Source organism: Lacerta agilis, chromosome 12 (assembly GCF_009819535.1).
Source record: "Lacerta agilis isolate rLacAgi1 chromosome 12, rLacAgi1.pri, whole genome shotgun sequence".
Classification (NCBI taxonomy): Eukaryota; Metazoa; Chordata; class Lepidosauria; order Squamata; family Lacertidae; genus Lacerta; species Lacerta agilis.
The window spans coordinates 52,920,780-52,944,703 of NC_046323.1; the positions used below are offsets into that span (position 1 = coordinate 52,920,780).

The 23,924-nt window shown below is 46.9% G+C and overlaps 1 protein-coding gene across 2 annotated transcripts; it reads left to right on the forward strand.

Annotated features, from left to right (window-relative positions):
- Positions 1 to 1,817: 1,817 nt before the first annotated feature.
- On the forward strand, positions 1,818 to 23,153 carry LOC117056154 (tubulin delta chain-like). 2 transcript variants are annotated; one of them, XM_033166324.1, is made up of 11 exons: positions 1,818 to 1,908; positions 7,394 to 7,496; positions 8,658 to 8,753; positions 10,282 to 10,343; positions 11,720 to 11,857; positions 13,585 to 13,726; positions 15,852 to 16,031; positions 17,047 to 17,142; positions 18,818 to 18,893; positions 19,906 to 20,047; positions 22,731 to 23,153. In XM_033166324.1, the coding sequence occupies exons 2-11, from the start codon at positions 7,399 to 7,401 to the stop codon at positions 22,955 to 22,957; spliced, it is 1,257 nt and encodes a 418-aa protein (XP_033022215.1). In that variant the 5' UTR covers positions 1,818 to 1,908; positions 7,394 to 7,398; the 3' UTR covers positions 22,958 to 23,153. The 2 variants fall into 2 exon arrangements, with proteins under 2 accessions (XP_033022215.1, XP_033022216.1); XM_033166325.1 differs by lacking the exon at positions 8,658 to 8,753 and having other exon boundaries at positions 1,819 to 1,908.
- Positions 23,154 to 23,924: the final 771 nt, after the last annotated feature.

Consider the following 23,924-nt stretch of genomic DNA (forward strand, 5'->3'; position numbering starts at 1 on the left):
GCAGAAACCCCCCAAGCCTCTTCCTGACCTGCCCCCCAAAAAGGAGGCCGCTCGGTGGGTCTGGCTCCCGGCGCCTCCTTCACATCCTCTTCGGGGCACCCAAGATAGATATCCAAATTTAAGTTCTCCAGCGGCGGGAAGGCGTGCTGCTGCTGTTGTTGTTTTCTTTACCCTTTTTTTTGGCCTCCTTGCCCCCCACCCCAAAGCAAAACAGGAGCCCCCCCACCACCACCACCAAACCCCTCCAAGAAGAGCGCTGCAAATCCTCGCTCGCTGCAGATCAGGCCATGGGTCTCTCTCCGTCTCCTCCCCGTGTCCCAGGCGTGCAGCTGGGGCGCAAAATAATAATTGTAAAATCCTCGATATTCCTCGCGGGGCGGAGAAAAGGGTGAAACGGCGCTCGCCTCCTTGCAAAAGGCTCCTCTCTCTTTTTGCTGCTGCTGCTGCTTCTTGCAACCGAAACAATTTATCCGCGCGGGCAAGGTGGGCAAGAGGAGAAAGTTAGGCCCCAGACGAGCCTTTGAAGAAATGGGCAGGATCGGGAGACGGGCGCAAACCCTCCCCTCCCCAAAACGCCCTTCTCCTTTCCTTGACCTCCCTTCCTCCGGCCCTTTCCCACGAGCTCCTTCCCTGGGGAAGATCCAGGCGTCGTCTTCTTCTTTTTCCCAATGGGCGATCCTCCGGCGGCGGCGGCTTGTATTTTGATTTTTGCAGGGCTTTTTTCTTGGCAGCAACCTCGCCCTCCTCGCTGCTGCCTCCTTTCCTTCCCTCTCCGAGTTTTCTCTGTCTCCTCTTTCCCTGGTTTTATTCCTTTTTTTTTCTTTTTGTCCTCGTTTAACGGCGGCGATCGCGCTCCGAGGAGGAGCAGCCGCCGCCACCTCCCTCCCTCCTCCTCCTCTTCTTCTTCCTCCTCCTCCTCCTCTTCCTCCCGGAGTCCTGAAACGTCCAAACGGAAACTGTAGCTCGTCGACTTCCTACTTGCTGCAAAGGCGCAGCTCCGCCGCTGCGCTGCCGGCGCCCCGCGCAACCGGCGCCCCCTTCTCCTGCGGGCTCCCTTTAAGCGCTTGCGCGGCTGCCGGTCGCGGATCTTCTCCTTCCCCAGTTTGCAACCTCCGAAGGAAGCGCGCTTTTGCTGCAAAGCCCCGCCGCGCTCCTTGGAGAGGAGCAGCAGGACGCGTTCCCCAGGACGCAAAGCAGAGAGCATTGCGCTCTTAATCCGGCGGTATTTCGGATTATTGATGTTATTGGCGTGTTCTGCTTTAATTAAATACCCCTGCTGCTAATACTTTCTCTGCAGTTCTCTCTCTCCTGTGGTTTTATGTCAACTGATTTGCATTGCAACAATGTGCATGGTATGGATTGCTTCTCTCGCCTGCATTTATTGGCGCTAGTGATTAATTTTTTTGCTTCATGTGAATAATTGTTATCTTTATCAACATGGGATCTGAAATAGTATTGTTAAAAGACGATATTTAAGAAATATTTATATTATGTACTATCGTTTTATTTTCTCTTTTGCTGGTCTATGACTGTAATAAAGTTTATTATTATTATTATTATTATTATTATTATTATTATCTTTATCACTGTGATTCAGGTTATTTTGTGCCACCACGGGCACAATTTCCCATCTTTTGCAGCCTGATCCTATCACGTGCTTGCTCAGAAGTACAGTAGTATTTATTTCATTGTCTTCTTATTATGCTTTTAAGCTGCTATTAAACCACCCTGGAATGGGTAAGAAATCTGATCGATAAATAATATTTGTGTGTTTGTTCAGAACAGTGCTAGAAATTACCCGGGCGCCTTTTGCGACAGGTGCAGGTCCAATTGCGGCCACATAGAGCTCTCTGCCAGGTTGGCAACTGACATCTCCATCTCACTGGCCTCTCCAGCTTTCTTAAGCAGGTAAGCAGAATATCTTATTTCTTGCATTTATCTCCCACCTTTTAATACAAGGAGTCCATACTTCACCCCCCCCCTCAGTTAATTCCTACAATGACCCTGTGAAGAAAGATTAAGAGGCTGCAGCTGACTCCAAGGTCACCCAGTGAGTTTCAGGACTGAGTGGGGATCTGAACCCTGATCTCCCAGATCCTAGTTTGATACTCTAACCCAGGGGTCAGCAAACTTTTTCAGCAGGGAGCTGGTCCACTGTCCCTCAGACCTAGTGGGGGGCTGACTATATTTTGAAAAAAATATATGAACGAATTCCAATGCCCCACAAATAACCCAGAGATGCATTTTAAATAAAAGCACACATTCTACTCATGTAAAAACACGCTGATTCCCGGACCGGCTGCGGGCCGCATTTAGAAGGCGATTGGGCCGCATCTGGCCCCTGGGCCTTAGTTTGGGGACCCCTGCTCTAACCCATGGGTAGGCAACCTAAGGCCCTGGGGCCGGATGTGGCCAATCTCCTTCTCAATCTGGCCCACGGACAGTCCGGGAATCAACGTGTCCTTTTATTTAAAATGCATCTCTGGGTTAATTGTGGGGCATAGGAATTCATTCATTCCCCCCCCAAAAAAAATATAGTCCAGCCCCCAACAAGGTCTGAGGGACAGTGGACTGGCCCACGACTGAAAAAGGTTGCTGACCCCTGCTCTAACCACTGCACCACTCTTCCCAACTAGAGTCCTCCTGCGATAAATTAAGTAGGTAAATAAATATGGGGAAAGCCAAATGTCACTTAGAGAAGAATATGAAATATTTTCCCTGAATCTTGAATTTGTTTTATTTTAATGTGTTGTAAACCGCACTGATATTTTTTCTTTAAAATATAAAGCAGAATAGAAAAAAATAAATAAACAGCAGCAACAATAAATGTCATTGCAAGAAAAAAAAGGCACCTAGACATTCTGTTGTGGCAACCATAAACTAGGTTTAATGTGCCATTTGGCAATTGGACCTCTGGGTATAGGGCAGTATATAAATTCAATAAATAATAAAATAAAATAAAAATAGTTTATATATCGGAATTTTAACACTGATTTAGAAAACTTATAAAGTGGGGTGCTCCTGACTCCCTCCTTTCTCACTTTCAGGAGGAGTTTAAAAACATCCGTGTTCACCTAGACATTTGATGGTTGAAAGCTGATGTTCTTAGAAACCCTCTGATCACTGGTCGGGAATATGTTTTTGAACGTTTTATTATTTATTTTACTCATTAGATTTATATACTGCCCTTCATCCACTGACCTCACAAGATAAAATCTGGGAGAAAGTCCCTCCTGCACAAAGAAGCAATCTTAGGTGACCATTTTTAGGACACATTTAGAAAAAAATTGCTTTATTATTTCTGTGTCTGCCGCCCTGGTCTGCTCCAGGAGGAAGGGCGAGATATAAACTGAATGAATGAACGAAGAAATAAATATTGCGCTCCTGGTGTGCTTGTGGGCCTCCCACAGGCATCTGATCTGGCTGGCCCATGTGGAGAACGGGATGCTGCAAGACAGCTAGACGTTGGGCCTGATCTAATGTTTTTAATGTTCCCAATCTCATCCTTTGGACTTGGAGCCCAATCTCCAACAAGGCTGGCCATCACATGCTTGATGTACTAATTACAGGTAGGTAGCCGTGTTGGTCTGCCATAGTCGAAACAAAATAAAATAAAAAATTCCTTCCAGTAGCACCTTGGAGACCAACTAAGTTAGTTCTTGGTATGAGCTTTCGTGTGCATGCACACTTCTTCAGATACATGAAAGCTCATACCAAGAACAAACTTAGTTGGTCTCTATGGTGCTACTGGAAGGAATTTTTTATTTTATTTTGTTTCGACTATGGCAGACCAACACGGCTACCTACCTGTAACTGGAACTATGGAAGGCACCACATTGAGCCGCGTATCTGAAGAAGTGTGCATGCACACAAAAGCTCATACCAAGAAATAACTTAGTTGGTCTCTTAAGGTGCTACTGGAAGGAATTTTTTATTTTATTTTGATGTACTAAATTCAATCCCCATTTCTAACAGGATGGGATAGTGAGAGATGGCAAAGACCCCTCTGCCTGGAGAACCAGAATAGACCATTTTGTACTAGAGGGGCCAGGGGGTCTGATTTGGTGCAGGACGAAGGAGCAGTAGCTTTTCACCACAAAGCTGTTTCTGCTGCCCGGTCCACTGCAATTCAGGAAATGCAAAGGAGCTCCACCTGGGTTATGCATTATAATCACCTCCTTCTACGAGGCAATTTTGCTTAGATGCTTAATTTATTTCAGGATATTTTCTAGCAACTGTTTCCAGGGCCCTATTCATAACAAAGCAGTTGGCCTTTTCTCATACAGCGGTTCCTTTTATGCCTCTAGCTATTCATCTCCCATTCACCTGGAAGAGGCCTCCTTGCTGCTTTCTGATGGGGAGCCTGTTAAAAGAAACAGCTTTCTTTTGTGATTCAGTGTCCCAGGTGAGCTTTAGGCCTATTCACCTGGATTAGCTGGCTCTGGGCCATCAGTTTATGCTGATGAGAACATAGCCTTACCAGTGAGACTAGCCGCCTGCCTTGGTGGCTTTTCACAGAAGAGAAAGCAGTAAACCCAAGCCTGCTTCCAAGGGTACCACCTTGGCAGAATAGAACATGGTTTTTAATAATTATTTAACCTGTGTAATCCATTTTATTCTGTTTTATGTATTTTACCTTTGGCTAGACAAAATAAATACATAATATTTTGTTCCATGCCCTGGCACAACCGATCCTAGCTCTGCAATAATGCAACCTGCATGAAATGAATATTGGACACAGGTGGCACTGTGGTCTAAACCACAGAGCCTAGGGCTTGCCGATTGGAAGGTCGGCGGTTCGAATCCCCGCAATGGGATGAGCTCCTGTTGTTCAGTCCCAGCTCCTGCCCACCTAGCAGTTTTAAAGCACACAGTGCAAGTAGATAAATGGGTACCGCTCCAGGAGGAATGTAAACGGCGTTTCCGGGCGCTGCTCTGGTTCGCCAGAAGCGGCTTAGTCATGCTGGCCACACGACCCGGAAGCTGTCTGGAGACAAACGCCAGCTCCCTTGGCCTATAGAGTGAGATGAGCATGCAACCCCAGAGTCGTCCACGACTGGACCTAACGGTCAGGGGTCCCTTTACCTTTACCTTTTATGAAATGAATATTTGCAAAAGGAGACCCACATGGAACATCATTGAAGGCTTCTCTATATGCATTCACAGTTTACAACAGGTGTATCCAAAATGGTGCCCTCCAGGTGTTGTTGGACTACAACTCCCATCATCCTTGATCATTGAGCCATCATTGTAGTCCAGTTACATTTGGAGGGAGACACATTGGCTATCCCTGAGGATCATGCTAGGTCTCAGATATCTGCGCTCAGCTCTCACCTGTGGCTCCTAGAAGCTATCACCATGGGATAGCAACCACACACAGGAAATGGCGTCGACTGGCCGGCTAAACCAGGTGAGGCCACCTGATGGGTCTCAAACCCTTGGTGAGTTAGGGACTTCCCCTGCATGCGAGGACAGGCTCTGGCAGATGGAGTGGACAAGACCAAGAGTGGGTCCAAAGGTCAAGAAGGCAGTTTCTGCACATGCCATAGAGCAGGGCTTGTCAACCTGGTCCCTACCGTCCACTAGTGGGCGTTTCAGGATTCTAGGTGGGCAGTAGTGGGTTCTACGGCACAAGCTGAATCCTCCTTCCGTCCAGCACTAGTGGGCAACGAGGAAATTTTACCATCAAGAAAGACGCATTAGTGGGCAGTAGGTATAAAAAGGTTGACTACTCCTGGGTTAGAGGGAAGTGAGGGAGGGAGCCCATCTAGGAGGACAACTCTGACCCTAAACCTCCGCTGCCTTGTGGGATACCTTTGGGAGAAGAAAAGGCTACAGACTAAGCCCAACACCAATCCGGAGTGGTCCCAGAGATGGACAGAAGATAAAAGTCCCGACCAGAGAAGAATGGCAGACCAAGTTGATGAACTATGCCGAAATGGCCAAAATGACGGGAAAGATCAGAAATCGGGAAGACCAAATATTTATCAAGGATTGGAATAACTTTATAGCATATCTTAGAGACCACTGTAAACAGCAGGTATACAATAACACTTGTAAAGTAACGCAAACTTTGGATACTATAGATATATAATAGATAGATTACAGTAAAAGATGCAGAAATAAAATTTAGAAATGGAACGGAGGGAGGGAGGTCTGAAGGTTCGAGAGAACCTTTTGTTTTCTTTTTCTTTTTGGAATTGTTACGTTTGTTGTGTACAATCATTACGTAAAGCTAAGTATTTTCTTTTTTTATACATACAGTGTTACCTTGTTTTGAGTCCGGGGTCTGTTCCGGAGCCCCGGACGCTTGACGAAAGAGACGCTCGACAAAGCGGAGCGGTTTGTGCTTCTGTGCATGCGCGAAGCGTGATTTAGTGCTTCTGCGCATGCGCAAGTGGCAAACCCGGAAGCAACCCATTCTGCTACTTCCGGGTTTGCTGCGGACATTCGTCAACATGGACGTTCAATGGGGTGGGCGTTTGCGGAGGTATTACAGTATTCGGAATGGAGTCCCTAAAATGTTTGTATGCCACCTTCCGGCAAATCCTGCAACCAAGCAGGTGGCAAACATCTTGCTCTGGGCTTTATCAGCGAGGCCGAGAAGGGGTCTTGTCGTCTGGGCAGCCCAGGACCTTCAGACACACTGCCCACGCTCGTGCTCCTTGGAGCTTACTTCAGTACTGCCAACGCAGTGGTTTGGCTTCACCCCCTCAAGACAGACCCATAGCCATTCAATATCACCTGCTTTTATCATTTCCAGACACTCAATTAACATCTTCCCCTGTTCTGAGGTCCCATGTCTAACACTAGTATGTTCCAGTTACAGGTAGGTAGCCGTGTTGGTCTGCCATAGTCAAAACAAAATAAAAAATAAAAAAATTCCTTCCAGTAGCACCTTAGAGCAGTGTTTTTCAACCACTGTTCCGCGGCACACTAGTGTGCCGCGGGATGTTGCCTGGTGTGCCGTGGGAAAAAATGTGTTTATTTGATTCCTATTCAAGAGAATTACTTTATATATAGTCAATATAGGCACAGAGTTAAAATTTTTAACATTTTCTAATGGTGGTGTGCCTCGTGATTTTTTTCATAAAACAAGTGTGCCCTTGCCCAAAAAAGGTTGAAAAACACTGCCTCAGAGACCAACTAAGTTAGTTCTTGGTATGAGCTTTCGTGTGCATGCACACTTCTTCAGATACACTGAAACAGAAGTCACCAGACCTTTATATATAGTGAAAGGGAGGGGAGGGGTATTACTCAGAAGGGTGGTGGGAATGGGGGTGTGCTGATAGGTGTGGAAAACCTGTTGACTGTTAACGACTGCAATTGGTCTTACAGGAAAAAGCAAGGGGTGAGATGGCTAAAGATATGTTGCTTGTCTTTACTCTTCCAGGAACTATGTCTGCCGTGTGGCTACAGATTGGACAGTGTGGCAACCAGATTGGACAGGAATGGTGGCAAATCGTTACCGGCACAAGTAACCGAGAAGCTGACATGTACGTCTGTTAGAAGAGCTTGCTGGATCAGACCACAGGCTTACAGTTGGGCCTCCAGTCTCTCATGACTTTTCTTGCCGGGTCGTTGTAAGGGTTTCAGTTAGTTAACGCACGTGAAGAACTTTGAACGCTTGGGAGAGGTTTATAATCGTTATGTTTCTGTAGTAATTGTAGTTGCATCCTCTGGGCCCAGGGAAAAACATGGCCTCCTCCTTTTTCCCTGGGTGGAGAGGAAAAAATACGTCAATCAATTCCTCTGCCTTTTTAAAAGGCTTCAAATCAGAGACAGACCTTCTTCCTCACTCCTCAAGTATCTCTCAGTAGCTGAGCCAGGAGGAACAAATATAGAGCTCTGGGTTTAATTTTGAATATAATGATGGGTGGAGGGATGCAGTTCTTCATTTCTTTGGATGAAACTCCTTTTAGAGCTGTTCTGATAAACAATGAGCTTCTCAAAACCAGAAATGGTGGCTAAGCCATCTAACCCAAGGACTAGGATCTGGTGGGGTTTGATCTGCCGCTTGACTCCAGATCCCATCAGCCCCAGCCAGCAGGGCCAGCGGTGAGAGGTGATGGGAGTTGTGATTCCAGCAACATCTGGAGGATCACAGGCTTCCCATTCCTTAAGCGACTCACATTTTTTGGGCGTGTTGTCAGTGACAAAAAGCCATCACTTACTACATTACAGTGATTTTAAACAGACTTTGCACTGATCGTTTTGCATAGCAGGTTTTCTCCAAAGTTCTGGAATCGCTCCATGATTCATAGAATTGTAGAGTTGAAGGGGCCCTTGAGGATCGTCTAGTTCAGGAGTCAGCATACTTTTTCAGCAGGGGGCCGGTCCATTGTCCCTCAGACCTTGTGGGGGCCGGATTATATTTTGAAAAAATATATATGAATGAATTCCTATGCCCCACAAATAACCCAGAGATGCATTTTAAATAAAAGGACACATTCTACTCATGTAAAAACACGCTGATTCCCGGACCGTCCACTGGCAGGATTTAGAAGGCGATTGGGCCGCATCTGGCCCCCGGGACTTAGTTTGGGGACCCCTGGTCTAGTCCAACCCCCTGCGATGCAGGAATTTCAACTAAAGCTGAGTGGACCGAGGGTGTCCTGGGCCTTCCCTGATGGGAGCTGCTACTGTGTCTCTTCTAGTTACCCGTTTTGCTCTCCGGATGGCCATCTGAGCGCCATCTGCGTGGACAGTGAGCCCAAAGTGGTGAGGAAGTTGCAGAAACAAATCAAAAGAGGGTAAGTGTCAGGTGGCTCCATCTCTGCTGCCCTGCATTCCTTGGAAGGCAACGGAAGAAATCTCCAGGCCACTGTTAATAGATTTCTTCGGGGAGTGAGAGAAACACCTACCTACGATATTCCATGGAGATGGGCAAGGATGCAATAACAATAATAATTTATTATTTATACCCCGCCAATCTGGCTGGGTTTCCCCAGGCACTCTGGGCAGCTTCCAACAGAATATTAAATGCAATAATATATTACAGTGGTACCTCGGGTTACATACGCTTCAGGTTACAGACTCCGCTAACCCAGAAATAACGCTTCAGGTTAAGAACTTTGCTTCAGGATAAGAACAGAAATCGTGCTCTGGCGGCGCGGCGGCACCAGGAGGTCCCATTAGCTAAAGTGGTGCTTCAGGTTAAGAACAGTTTCAGGTTAAGAACGGACCTCCGGAACGAATTAAGTACATAACCAGAGGTACCACTGTAAACATTAAAAGCTTCCCTAAACAGGGCTGCCTTCAGATGTCTTTTAAAAATAGGATAGCTGCTTATTTCCTTGACATCTGATGGGAGGGCGTTCCACAGGGCAGGTGCCACTACCGAGAAGGCCCTCTGTCTGGTTCCCTGTAACCTCACTTCTCGCAATGAGAGAACCGCTAGAAGGCCCTCGGAGCTGGACCTCAGTGTCCGGGCTGAATGATGGGGGTGGAGACACTCCTTCAGGTATACTGAGCTGAGGCCGTTTAGGGCTTGAAAGGTCAGCGTCAACACTTTGAATTGTGCTCGGAAATGTACTGGGAGCCAATGCAGATCTCTCAAGACTGGTGTTATATGGTCCTGGCAGCCACTCCCAGTCACCAGTCTAGCTACCGCATTCTGGATTAATTGCAGTTTCCGGGTCACCTTCAAAAGTAGCCCAACGTAGAGCGCATTTTAGTAGTCCATGCAGGAGATAACTAGAGCATGCACCACCAGTCTGGCGAGACAGTCCACAGGCAGATAGTCTCAGCCTGCGTACCAGATGGAGCTGGTAGACAGCTGCCCTGGACACAGAATGTGCATATAAAGCTTATTTTGCACAATTTAGCCTTTTATTAGATTGCATAGCCGAGAGAGGCTTGGAAGCTTTCAGCGTCTGCTGAAATCTCAGAAACTGGGGTGGGTAAGCGGGATTTCCAGTGGTGAAAGATTGCCAGAAGGCTAAATTGTGCAAAATGAGCTTTATATGCACATTCGCTTGGTTCAGATCGCATAAATCTACTTTCTTGGTGAAAACTTCGTATACAGGTGATGACCAGTTTAGGTGCATCCGGTTGACATGTGATCCCTTTTGGAACTGGAAGAAGGTAGAAATGGGGGTGGGGGGGTGACGCAGTGCGCTTATATGCACTGCACTAATGCGCACAGGGGCCAGGAACAGAACCCCCACGCAAAACATACCTTTGTTTTATTGCTTTAGTGCACAGAGACCCAAATAAAGTCTCTCTGACAGTTTCATGATCATCATTATTCCTTTCTCCCCCCCCCCACCCCAAAACCAGGGTATTCAGAGAGTCCAATCTCATCATGGGGAAGCAGGGACGAGGCAACAACTGGGCTTATGGTAAGAGCCCCAGAGTTCTCCGTTGTAGTGATGCCCCAAAATCACGCTGCTCAATGTTGGAGTTAACTTTTTATTAGGAAGAACATCTGCACAGGCTTGGCTGAGTGTCAGGCCTCATGAGCACGGCAGATCATCCCCAGTAGGTCTTGACCCATGGATCACTTGCCGAGACGGAAGGTCCTCACCTCTCCACAGTCATCTTAAGCTCCCTGCTCTCCAGGGTTTTTTCCAAGCAATCCAGAGTCAACGCCCGCATGCAACCAACCTCTCCTCTGCCCTTTTCAGACCTCTTCTGGTTCTGGGAGATAAGCAGGAAGAGGAGCTTGTCACAGCAGGAGGGGGAGCACTCTGGCTTCTTCAACAGCCTGACTCGACTCTGCCTCTTGGCTTCTCTCCTCTCGTGCTTCTGCCTCTGATTCTGGACTCTCCCTGCTCACTAGGCTCTGTTACTTCCAACACCTCCTCTTCCCAGTCTTCTCCCACTGAAAGCTCATCGTCATCCCATCACCACTCCCCGGGCTCTGAGCTCTCTTCCCTTGGGGGTTCCCCAGCTCAATCCCCCCACCATTCCTCTGCATCCAACAGCCTCTGGAAAGCTCGTAAGAATGGAAAGACAGTAGAAGAGAGCCAATATATATAGAGGGAAATTGTGTGTACAGTCGTACTTCGGAAGTCAAACGGAATCCGTTCCAGAGGACCGTTCGACTTCTGATATGTTCAGAAACCAAAGATTGGCTCCTGCAGCCAATCGGAAGCCGTGGAAGACCGGTCGGATGTCCGGCTTCCAAAAGAACATTCAAAAGTCGAATGTTTTCAGTGGTTCGGGAGCCGGAACATTCAACTCCCAAGGCGTTCGGGAGCCAAGGTACGACTGTATCTGAAAATATGGGCAGCATTAAGATAAATTCAACAGTGTAAAGAAGTTTTGATGGATGTTATAATGCAGGTATGTCCAACGGGTCGATCGCGATCTACTGGTCGATCACGGCTGATTGTGGGACCCTGATCACCCCTCCACCCCCCAAAAAAAGCTCAAAGACTTCGTATTTCTAAAAAAAAAAGCTCAACAATGTTGGTCGATCCAGCGCCAGTTTCTTTGATAGTGGGAGTACATTGCAGTGTCTTGGAAGTTGGACATGCCTGTTATAATGGAATGCTGATTCGTTTAGTTTATATAAAATACGTAGGGATTTATGCTGTGCAAAATGAACCGTGGAAAGAGGAAGGGAAGTCATTGATATTTTAAGGTTGTTTAAATGAAAAAGGTAAAACAGAAATTTAATAAAAATTATAATAATAAAAAGGGACCCTCCTGCCCTGTTGCTCGTCTCCAGCAGCTGTTCTCACTTGGTGTCTGTACCTTTTGCGGTTCACAGGTTATCACGGCGTCCGTTCGGAGAGCGAGCAGAGCTTGTGCAGCCGGACAATGGAGAGTCTGCGGAAAGAGGCAGAGAAGAGGGATTTCTACGGTGGGATTGTGCTGTTCCACAGCCTCAGCGGGGGCACAGGGGCTGGTGAGGACGTCACTTGAATGAAAGTTATTTTCTCCTCCCCTGGCTACGGCCACAGCCACACAATGCATTTCGCCCAAAGAATCCCGGAAACCGTGGTTTGCACCTCACGGAGCTACACTTCCCAGCACCTGCGGTGAGCTACAGTTTCCAGGATTCTCTGGGGGAAGGCATGTGCTTTTAAAGGCACGGAGTGGGCTGCCTCTGAAGGTGGTTCATAATAAACAACAACAACAGCAACAACAAATTTATTATCTATACCCCACCCATCTGGCTGGGTTTCCCCAGCCGCTCTGGGCGCCTCCCAGCAGAATATTAAAAATACGATAAAACATCAAACATTAAAAACTCCACTAAACAGGGTTGCCTTCAGCCAGTGCAGAATTCTCCCCATCATCTGAGGCCCTTCTTCGTGTGTTTCTTCCTCAAGAGGTCCGGAGGGTGGCAACACGAGAACAGGGCCTTCTCTGCAGTGGCTCCCAGTCTGTGGGATGCTCTCCCCAGGTAAGTTCGCTCGGCACCTTCATTATACACCTTTAGGCGCCAGGCAAAAAACGTTCCTCTTTAACAAGGCCTTGGTTAATAATAATAATAATAATAATTGCATAACAATGTCCGGAGGGACATTGCTGGAACATCTCTTGGGTTACGGCAAATGGCTAAAATGTTTTAAAATGTTTTAAATTTTGGTTCCTTTGTTTTGTTTTTGGTGGGCTAGGGTTTAGTTGGGGTTGCAGTTATTATAATTTGGGTATAACTGTAAAATCTTTATTGTTGTTGTTGTTGTTGTTGTTGTTGGTTTCTATCAATTTATTGATTTGTTTCTTGCCTGTATAGGATATTACCGTATTTTTTGCTCCATAAGACACACTTTTTTCCTCCTGAAAAGTAAGGGGAAATATCTGTGCATCTTATGGAGCGAATGGTGTTCCCTGGAGCCGAATTGCCCAGGAGCCAAAAGAGGATCATGCTTTTTATTTTACAAAGAGAAAAGGGGGTGTTGAAAGGGCCCCGCTCAGCAGCTGATCAGCAAGAGATCGGGAGAGAGATAAGAGTCCCCAGCTCCCTTTCAGCCCCGCCCTCTTGCCCAGGCCTACATTGTTGAATGTGCTGCAGAGGGAGGTTGTTTGTTTCCCTAGCGACATGTGACTGGCTGATTAGATTATCTGTCTGGAAACAGTAGAAATGGCTCCCTTTCCTTCAGAAGCTGCAGAAATGTGAGTTGAACCCCATAAAAAACGGGGCTTACCCTCTTTGCTTTTCCCCCTTTGCAAAAGGAACTTTGCTTTTCTCCCTTTGCAAAAAAGCTGCAAAACTTTTAGCTGATCCTCAAAAAAAAACAAAAAAAAACAGGTCTTTTCCCTTTGCCAAAAAAGCTGCAAAACTTTTAGCTGATCCTTTAAAAAGCAGGGCTTTTAGAGGAGGAAAACCAGAAAAAAATTTTTTTTCTTGTTTCCTCCTCTAAAAACGAGTTGCGCTCTATGGTCCCGTGCGCCCTATGGAGTGAAAAATACGGTATGTTTTTTTAAATAATTGATGTTTTGGTGTGTTTTTATATATGCTGTAAGCTGCCTAGAGTGGCTGGGGAAGCCCAGGCAGATAGGCGAGATGTACTTCTTCTTCTTCTTCTTCTTCTTCTTATTATTATTATTATTATTATTAATAGCAACTCCTTCTTTCCCTGGTGTTAAGCAATGCTAAACCATTTGCGATGGGCTCTTCTCCCCTAGGGCTGAGTTCCAGGTTGTGCGAAGCCATCCGAGAAGAGTACCCCCTTGGCCACATCCTGTCTGTCTCGGTGGCACCGCACCAAGCTGGCGAGAGCCCTCTGCAGCACTACAATGCCCTGCTGTGCCTTTCTTGGCTCCAGAGGTGAGTAAAGGAAGGCCTGTCTCTTACTAGGCTTGGCAAGAAAAAGAAGAAAAAAACCCAATGACACTGGCTAAGATCTACTCAGGGTAGACACGTCAGAATGAATGTGCCAGAGTTAGGCATCTCCACTTTATTTCAGTGGTTCTCCTCCAAGCATGGCAATTTTTAAAAAAACATCTTTATTGAAAGTTCAAAAAGTATCTAACTATATGTGCACCAGACATGGTGAGATACAAACAAAAATGAGAAACAGAACCTGTGCAGAAGGGAAAACAGAGGGGGTGGGGTGGGGTGGGGGATAAACCCCAAACTGTACAGGTGAAACTCAAAAAATTAGAATATCGTGGAAAAGTCCATTTATGTAAGCAATTGTTTTCATTAGCTACTGGAGTTTAATTTATGAGATAGACTCATGACATGCAAAGTGAGATATGTCAAGCCTTTGCTTGTTATAATTGTGATGATTATGGGGCACAGCTGATGAAGACCCCAAAGTTGAGATTGTTAATTTGGGGATCTCATCAGCTGTACACCATAATCATCACAATTATAACAAATAAAGGCTTGGCATATCTCACTTTGCATGTCATGAGTCTATCTCATATATTAGTTTCACCTTTTAATTTGAATTACTGAAAGAAATGAACCTTTCCACGATATTCTAATTTTTCGAGTTTCACCTGTATATTTTACAACGTGGTTGTTGTACTTCACCAGATCTTAACGTTTTACAGTATTTGTCAGAATGGATTCCAAATATCATTGAATTTGTCCATGGCAAGACTGTGTTTATATGCAAGTTGTTCATATATTGCAAGTTTGCATAAGTCTTCAATCCATTTGTAGAAGGGAGCCGCATTTTTATTTTTCCAGTTCATTAGTATCAGTCTTTTTGCTGTGTTCAGGGCACAGAGAATCCACTCGTATTGTCCTTTTGTAAGGTTCCATGTGCTGGGCATATAATTCAGGAGGGTATTTTTCACTGTAAATGTAAGATTATTCCATATAGTGCTGTTGATGGTTTCAGTTACCTTCTGCCAAAAATCTTTCAATATAGGACAATATAAAAACATACGGCAAAGCATTATGTACCTACCACACAACAGGGTTGTTGCGAGGATAAAATGGGCAAAGGGAGAATCCCTCGGGAGGGGGTGGACTCTCCTTCCCTGGAGGTTTTAAAACAGAGGTTGGACGACTATCTTTCATGGATGCTTTCTTAAGATTTAGTGTCAGGAGTATAACGTATTCCTGGACACAGCAGAGTTAACCGCAGACTTTTCTGGAAGCTTCTGGCTGTTGTGTAATTAACTGGACAGCACAACGCAGGAACTCAGCAACTCACTTGGATAACTATATACAGTATTTATTGAAGCAACTAGTATCCATAAGTTACTATGTACAGACTTTACAAATAAAAGAAACAAAACATAAAATCTTTCCTCTCTGTCTCTCTCTCTCTCATCAACCTACACTGACCACCTACACCTAACACACAAGCTCTCACACAGAGCTCACTCTTTAGGAACTCATTGACCAATCACAGGTCGTTGCTAAGGGTTTAGAGAGAGAGCAGATCTGGGCTTTCTGCCAACTGATAATTGCTTGAAGATAGACAGCTGAATTTCTGCATGTAGGCAATTTGAAATCTCTAACATGTTTGAGCTGAGATTCCTGCATTGCAGGGGGTTGGACTGAGGAACCCTCAGTGGCCCCTTCCACCTCTGCAATTCTATGATTTTATAAGAATAGGTGATATCCTTGGGTGTCTGCAAAGGAGGAGGGAAGGGGAAGAAATTCATAACTAGTTCAGCTTCCCCCAAGCGGGTACCTTCCAGGCGTTTGGGACTACAGCTCCTATCAGCCCAAGCCTGAAGTTGGAAGGGATCCCCTAGAGTCATCTAGTCCAACCCCCTGCAATGCAGGAATTTTAGCTCAAGAGTCCTTGGCAGTCGGCTACCCAAACTCTGTTTGAAAGCTTCCAAGGAAGGAGAGTCCACCACCTTCCGAGGGAATCCGTTGCACTGTCAAGCAGCTGTCGCTGTCAGAAAGTTATTAGAACTAAACATTCGGGAAATCTAGTCTTATCCGAAATGCCCCCGCCCCTGCTTTGCCCTCCTCCCAGGTATGCAGACGGGGTCCTCCTGTTTCACAACGACGAGGTGTTGAAGCGGGCAGCCGCTCCCCTGCTGAGGAAGGACGCTCCTGAAGCCTCGTGCCAAGTCTCCTTCCCTTCGATGAATGCCTACATCGCTTCCTGCCTCGCTGGGCTTCTCTGCCCGCTCAAGATTTTCACATCACAAAGGTGAGTCCGAGGCAGACGCTTGGGACAGGGGCTCGCTTTTGCTGTTTCCTGTGCAGCCGGCGCTTGATTGAAGAGCCGTTCCATTGCATTCTCTTAAGAAAGGCCAAAAGCTTTCTGCAGACGCGTCCGCCTGAGATAGCCTTCGCCAGCCTGGCGCCCAACAGGTGTTTCGGTCTACAACTCCCATCCTAAATGGCCTCGGCCCTTTATAACCAAAGGAGCATCTCCACCCCCATCGTTCAGCCCAGAAACTGAGGTCCAGTGCCAAGTGCCTTCTGGCAGTTCCCTCCCTGCGAGAAGCAAAGTTACAGGGAACCAGGCAGAGGGCCTTCTCGGTGGTGGCACCTGCCCTGTGGAACGCCCTCCCATCAGATGTCAAGGAAATAAACAACTATCTGACTTTTGGAAGACATCTGAAGGCAGCCCTGTTTAGGGAAGTTTTTAATATTTAATGCTGTATTGTTTTTAACACTCGATTGGGAGCCGCCCAAAGTGGCTGGAGAAACTCAGCTAGATGGGCGGGGTATAAATATTTATTTATTTATTAAAGGTAAAGGGACCCCTGACCATTAGGTCCAGTCGCGGACAACTCTGGGGATGCGGCACTCACCTCGCTTTACTGGCCGAGGGAGCCGGTGTTACAGCTTCCGGGTCATGTGGCCAGCATGACTAAACCGCTTCTGGCGAAACCAGAGCAGCGCACGGAAACGCCATTTACCTTCCCGCCGGAGCGGTACCTATTTATCTACTTGCACTTTGACGTGCTTTCGAACTGCTATGTGGGAAGGAGCTGGGACCGAGCAACGGGAGCTCACCCCGTGGCAGGGATTCGAACCGCCGACCTTCTGATCAGCAAGCCCTGGGCTCTGTGGTTTAGACCACAGCGCCACCTGCGTTCCAGATTATTTATTTATTATTATTTATTACCCAGCCCAAAAAAAAGGTATGGGAGCCCCCGGGGCAGGTGCCGCCTGTTACGTCTGCTCTACTCAATGCCCTGTCCCTCACTTTGCAGCGGAGTTAGCGTGGGGATGGAGCCCTGGGAGCTGCTGAGAACCGTCTGCCCCATGCCCGCCTTCAAGTTCCTCCACACAGCTCAAGCCAGCACAAGGTAGGAGCAGGGGCCTCGCCGGGATGCTTTAGCTGTCATGCCAGCATTGCAGGGGGTCAGGCTAGATGACCCTGCATTGCGGGAGGTTGGACCAGTGGAGGAAAAGCCCTGTTGCGCTAGCGCAGGCATCCCCAAACTCGGCTCTCCAGCTGTTTTGGGACTACAATTCCCATCATCCCTGACCTGTTAGCTAGGGACCATGGGAGTTGTAGTCCCAAAACAGCTGGAGGGCCGAGTTTGGCCATGCCTGCTAAAGCCATCCAAGTTGTTGGCCATCACTGCCTCCTGTGGCAGGGAGTTCCACAGTTGAACAATACATTGCATTTCTCATATCTGTCCCAAATATTCCAACGTTCAGCTTCATTGGGTGCCGATGAGTTCTAGTATTTTGTGCATGGAGGGCCGAGTTTGGGGATGTCTGTGGGAGCAGGAGGTAAAATGCTGAATCCAGGCCAAAGTCTCATTTTCATTAAAACAGCTCCATTTCAAACAAAGGTGTAGAGTGAGGTCTATATTTTCATACATAAAGTATGCAACAACAGCTGCGTGGATGTTACTAGCCCAGAGATGGAAGGAAGGGACAACCCCGGACCAGGGAAAAACAGCAAACCAAGTTGATGGACTACGCAGAAACGGCAAAATTAACTGGGGAAGCTCAGGAACCAAGAGGACAAAAGCTTTAAAAAAGAATGGGGGAAAATTATAGTTTGCTTAGGAGACCGCTGTAAGGAGATGAAAACATGAGCAGGATTTTAAACACTCTTGTAATGAAAAATTACGGACAATTTAGATGGACAAAAAAATGAGAGTTATAAATGTTATTATTGGGAAGAACCATGGACGAGGTGGGAGGAGGTCACGAGATCCGGAGTAATCTCTGTGTATGGATTTTTGTGTTTGTTTTGTTTTTTAGTCTTTTAAAACCAAATAAAAATTATTTTTACATATTTTAATACATTTTTAAAAAAATCAATAGTACCAGAATATGTAATGCTCGCTGACCCAGTTTAACTGTTATGTAGACAGCGGGATAGCTCAGTCGGTATGCAGAAGGTCCCCAATAGCACCTCCAAAATTGACATGGGCTGGTTAAGACGCAGAGGAATGGTGCGAGGCACCAGCTGGGGAACCCCCAAGGGGAACCCCCAGGGAGAGAAGACTCAGAGCAGGTCTTGTTGCTGGGACAGAGATGAATGGTCAGAGGGAGCAGACTGGGAAGAGGAGGTGTTGGAAGCTGAAGAGGCAACAGGGCTTAGTGAGCAGGGAGAGTCTGGGGCAGAGAGCAGTCCAGAGACGAAGAGGAAGGGGGCCAAGAGGCAGAGATGAGGCAGGCTGCTGGGGAACCCCTCCTGCTGCGATCAGCTGTCAATCCACCTGGTCTCCCAGAACCAGAAGAGGTATGAAGCGGGAGGAGCAAAGACAGGCAGGGCGATGGAGTCTCAGATTCCAGTGGGAAAAGTGAGAAAGCAAGGGCCTTCAGTCCCCACAGCTGCCTGACAGGGGCATGATCTACTGAGGAGAGTTGCCTGCAGTAACTAGGCCTGGCTTCCTGAGCTGTTTCGTTTCTTTGAAAAAAGAGTTAATTTCTCTGACACTGTTCCGAGTTATCGCTCCCTACGTTCCTCCATATGGGATTGCCTTTGTGGTGAGTGGGGCCTGCGTTTCGTTTCCCCAGGGGGACGGTGTTTTGGGACAGCCTGGCGTCTTCCGTGCTGCATCCGCTGCCTCGTCAGTCTCTTGCTGGAAATCCTGTATCCTTTCCCTGGGGGAGGGGGAATTAAGTGAGTAGCTTGGGCTTCTCTACTTCTGGGCGTTTGCCCCGTGCAGGCAGCAGCGTAGAGTTCAGAGGAAGAACCTCCTGCCTCGGGTAGCAGATCATACTAGGAAGGCAGCTGGGATACAAGGTTGGAAGGAATCATCAGGGGTCAGCAAACTTTTCCAGCAGGGGGCCAGTCCACTGTCCCTCAGACCTTGTGGGGGGGCGGACTATATATTTTTTTTGGGGGGGGGGGATGAACGAATTCCACAAATAACCCAGAGATGCATTTTAAATAAAAGGACACATTCTACTCGTGTAAAAACACACTAATTCCTGGTCCGTCCGCGGGCCGAATTTAGAAGGCGATTGGGCCGGATCTGGCCCCCGGGCCTTAGTTTGCCTGCCCATGGGATAAACTCTTCGTAAAATCCAGCCCAAAGCAGAATTTGGAAGGTAGTTTCAAAGAACAAATACAAGAGCGTGATTATTTGATTTAGCAAAGGAGGGGCAGGCCAAGAAACAGAATTGCAGGACAGAGCTGCCCAGTTATTTCAAGTGCTTGATAAGCAATAATGCCACCCCCTTTTTAAAAACCCGATAATATCCTAAAGTCAATTTCATCATCCCATTTATATCCTGCCTTTCCTCCAAGGGGGCACACCAGAGCCGTGCACGGAAACGCCGTTTACCTTCCCGCCGGAGCGGTATCCATTTATGTACTTGCACTTTGACGTGCTTTTGAACTGCTAGGTGGGCAGGAGCAGGGACCGAGCAACGGGAGCTCACCCCGCCGCGGGGATTCGAACCGCCGACCTTCTGATCGGCAAGCCCTAGGCTCTGTGGTTTAACCCACAGCGTCACTGCTGTTTACCCTAAGGAATTCCTGCTCCCTTGGGAGCATCCGTGGATGTAAGACCCAGGGAAGGGCAGCAGGTGGGGGTGGGGTTGGGGCGAGGGCTCTTCCATCTCCCTTGTGCCTCGGTCCTTAGCAGGCTTGCCGGCAGCACCAGAGCACAGCCGTGCTGGCCGTTGCCCGTGGCCCCCGGGAAGACGCCTTTCTCGCAAACCCCAGTTTGGTCCTGAGGAAGCTGAGGCAAGGCTACCGCTGCGTTTCGTGGAACCCCTTCGCTGCCACTTACTGGACCGGTCAGTATCGCAAGCCCCTGATTCTGGTTCTGCCCATTTATTATTATTATTATTATTATTATTATTATTATTATTAATGCTTACTGAATCTATATACAGTGGTACTTTGGTTCTCAAACTTTATCCATTCCGGAAGTCCGTTCCAAAGCCAAAGCGTTTGAAAACCAAAGCATGCTTTCCCATAGAAAGGGATTAATCTGTTCCAGACTTGTAAAAACAACCCCTAAAACAGCAATTTAACATGAATTTTACTATCTAACGAGACCGTTAATCCATAAAATGAAAACAGTGTACTGCAGTCACACAATCAATCCATCAATAGCTGAACTGGGTTCCACACAGTCACACACACTTGTTGTCCAGTTGTTCTGTTGTGTCTGACTCTTTGTGACTCCATGGACCAGAGCACGCCAGGCACGCCTATCCTTCACTGCCTCCCGCAGTTTGGCCAAACTCATGGCAGTCACTTCGAGAACACTGTCCAACCATCTTGTCCTCTGTCGTCCCCTTCTTCTTGTGCCCTCCATCTTTCCCAACATCAGGGTCTTTTCCAGGGAGTCTTCTCTTCTCATGAGGTGGCCAAAGTACTGGAGCCTCAACTTCAGGATCTGTCCTTCCAGTGAGCACTCAGGGCTGATTTCTTTAAGAATGGATAAGTTTGATCTTTTTGAAGTCCATAGGACTCTCAAGAGTCTCCTCCAGCACCAGAATTCAAAAGCATCAATTCTTTGGCGATCAGTCTTCTTTATTGTCCTGCTCTCACTTCCTTACATCACTACTGGGAAAACCATCGCTTTAACTATACGGACCTTTGTCGGCAAGGTGATGTCTCTGCTTTTTAAGATGCTGTCTGTCAAACACACAGAGAGCTCTGTGGGCCACACACAGAGAGAGCCACAAAAACAAAAACGCAAAATAAATAGCAAAAACAGACAGACCTCAGCGTAACGCTCAAAACAGAAGTGTGGCACTCAAATCGGAAACGTAACACTCAAAATGGAGCACGTTCGGCTTCCGGAAAAAGTTCGCAAACCGGAACACTTACTTCTGGGTTTGCAGTGTTTGGGTTCCAAGTTGTTTGAGTACCAAGGCATTTGAGAACCAAGGTACCACTGTAGTGAAACCGCCCAACAACACACGTTTTCTCTGAGCAGCTCACAAATAGCAACACTTGAAATGCAGCGTAGGACAATGAGGGCTATGGGAAAGGAGAAATGCAGATATTTAAGAGGGCCAAACCGTAAAGCACAATTTTTTTTAATTGATTTTACAGAATAAATCTCAGGTTAACACATTGACATTCCAAAATTAAACAAGATTCTTCTGAATCTTAGGACTCCCCTCCGTGGGTCCTCAGTATATCTGAGTCAACTGCATATTATAATTTATCCACTTTGAAGTTCTCCACAATATCCAAAGTCTCTTTAACATTGCAGGAGTTGTTAAAAGCCTGCCAAAGAACTCAAGCGATTACCGTGTTCCTTTAGATACATTTTGTATTTGTCCCATTCCCTGCTGAAGTTTTGATCCTCCTGATTTCTGACTTTCCCTATCAATCTTGCCATCTCCGCATAGTCTAATAATTTCATATGTCACTCCACTTTTGTCAGCATCTTCTCTTTCCATCGCTTGGCAGTTGTAGTCGCTTACATGAATAGTCTTCTCATATCCTTCGGTATGTCTGCACCTAGAATTTCTAAGAGAAAAGCTTCTGGTCTTTTCACAAATGTTATTTTAAACATTTTAAAATAATAATAACTAATAATAATAATAAATTTATTATTTATACCCCGCCCATCTGGCTGGGTTCCTCCAGCCAATCTGGGCGGCTTCCAACAAAATTTTAAAATACAATAGTCCTTTTTAGTTCATTATATGTCATTTCCTAGAATACCTTAATCTGTTTACAGTCCCACCATATGTGGTAAAAGGTGCCCTCTTCTTCCTTGCATTTCCAACATACATTTGAATTAGTCCTATACATTTTCACTAACCTACTGGGTGTTAGATACCAACAGTACGTCATCTTCATGTAATTTTCTTTCAGCGTAGTAACACCCTGTAAATTTTAGATCGTCTTTCCGTAATTTCCCCCCATGTATATAATATCTAAGCACGGTTAGTTTTAAAGGCCTGGCTGAATTATGATGCCAGGAGAACTTCCCTGGGGAGGCTGTTCCATGGGGTGCCGGCATCTTTGTATGCAGTTCCCAACACATGCTGATGATTTGCCTTAGACATCTGCTGCAAATCTATATACAGGTGAAACTCAAAAAATTAGAATATCGTGGAAAGGTTCGTTTCTTTCAGTAATTCAACTTAAAAGGTGAAACTAATATATGAGATAGACTCATGACATGCAAAGCGAGATATGTCAAGCCTTTATTTGTTATAATTGTGATGATTATGGCATACAGCTGATGAGAACCCCAAATTCACAATCTCAACTTTGGGGTTTTCATCAGCTGTGTGCCACAATCATCACAATTATAGCAAGCAAAGGCTTGACATACCTCGCTTTGCATGTCATGAGTCTATCTCATATATTAAACTCCAGTAGCTAATGAAAATAATTGCTTACGTAAATGAACTTTTCCACGATATTCTAATTTTTCGAGTTTCACCTGTATTTTAGGCTGGCTCCAGAGCTTGTGCTAATTCACCACCTTGGTCCTCCCTCCAGATGCTGCCAGCCTCGTGGCTCCCGGCCGGCACAGCTTGACCGTCTGTGCCAACCACAGCAGCTCAGCTGACCTCCTGCAGCGGGTGGAGCAGCGGGCAAGGGCCATGTACGAGAGCAACGCTTTCCTGCACTGGTACTGGAGGCACGGCTGCGAGGAAGGGGATTTTGAGCAGGCCTTCGAGACGGTGCGCTCCGTCCTGGGAGATTACAGCCACCTCGGGGAGTGAGCGCGATGCATTCAGGACCTCTAACAAGAGTACCTCGTAACACTTGGGAGGAGCAGAGCCCCAGGAAATATGGGGCGACTCTCGTTATGAATGTGCCGTCCCCCGCAATCCACACCTGAACACACCCCAGGGTCAGCATGGCTGTGTGACTGTGTAAAACAGGGTTTCCCAAACGTTGCTGATTTTAGGACTACAATTACCATCTCTTACTAGTCCTGCTAGCTAGGGATGATGGGAGTTGTAGTCCAAAAACTGCGGGAGACATAGTTTGGGAAACGCTGGTGTAAAAGGACCCGACTCTGGCTCTCAAATGTATACCCACAATCCCTTTTACGGGCGCTCTGCCTCACTCAGGAATGCCTTTGGGAATGATTCCCGTGGGAAGGTCAGAATGAGTCCTCTACCGAGAGTTCTCGGGCCACTTCCTGGACTTCAGCTCCCATGAGCCCCGTTCAGCATGGCTATTGGTCAAGGATGATGGGAGCTGCAGTCCAGTGACATCCGAAAAGCGTTAGGAGCCTCATCCCTCTCTTTGAGCAAGGCCTGTCCGTGGGGATTTCCAAAACCTGGTGCCCTGCCTGCTGACTTTCCGTGAAAGAAACAAACACATGTCCCTCTGCGATGGGCTCCCAGAGTGTGTCCCACCAACCAGCAGTGGTCTGTGAACATTGACGCTGGAAAGTTTTTATTTTAATAAATTCCAAAGAACCTTAGCATCTGGCACAGTGCTGGACGGTTTCTATACAACAGGCGAGAGAATCATTAAGTGGTCTGCAAAGACCCTCAGTAACTTTCAAGTGGTCCGAGGAAGGTTTGGAAATGAGTGCTCTGTGCTTTAAAAGACCCAGCAGCGTCCCTTAGTAGGAGATGCCACCCCACCCCGGCACTCTCCAGATGTTTGCCACTGCAACTCCCAAAAAGCCAGTACAAAAGGGCACACTGTGGTGCCAGGGGAGACCTCTGTGAG

Coding starts and splice junctions, on each gene's coding strand:
- LOC117056154 (XM_033166324.1), top strand. CDS start 7,399: ATGTCTGCCGTGTGGCTACAGATTGGACAGTGTGGCAACCAGATTGGA. Junction 13,727..15,851: donor TGCCTTTCTTGGCTCCAGAG/GTGAGTAAAGGA, acceptor CCCTCCTCCCAG/GTATGCAGACGGGGTCCTCC. Junction 17,143..18,817: donor ACAGCTCAAGCCAGCACAAG/GTAGGAGCAGGG, acceptor TCGTTTCCCCAG/GGGGACGGTGTTTTGGGACA.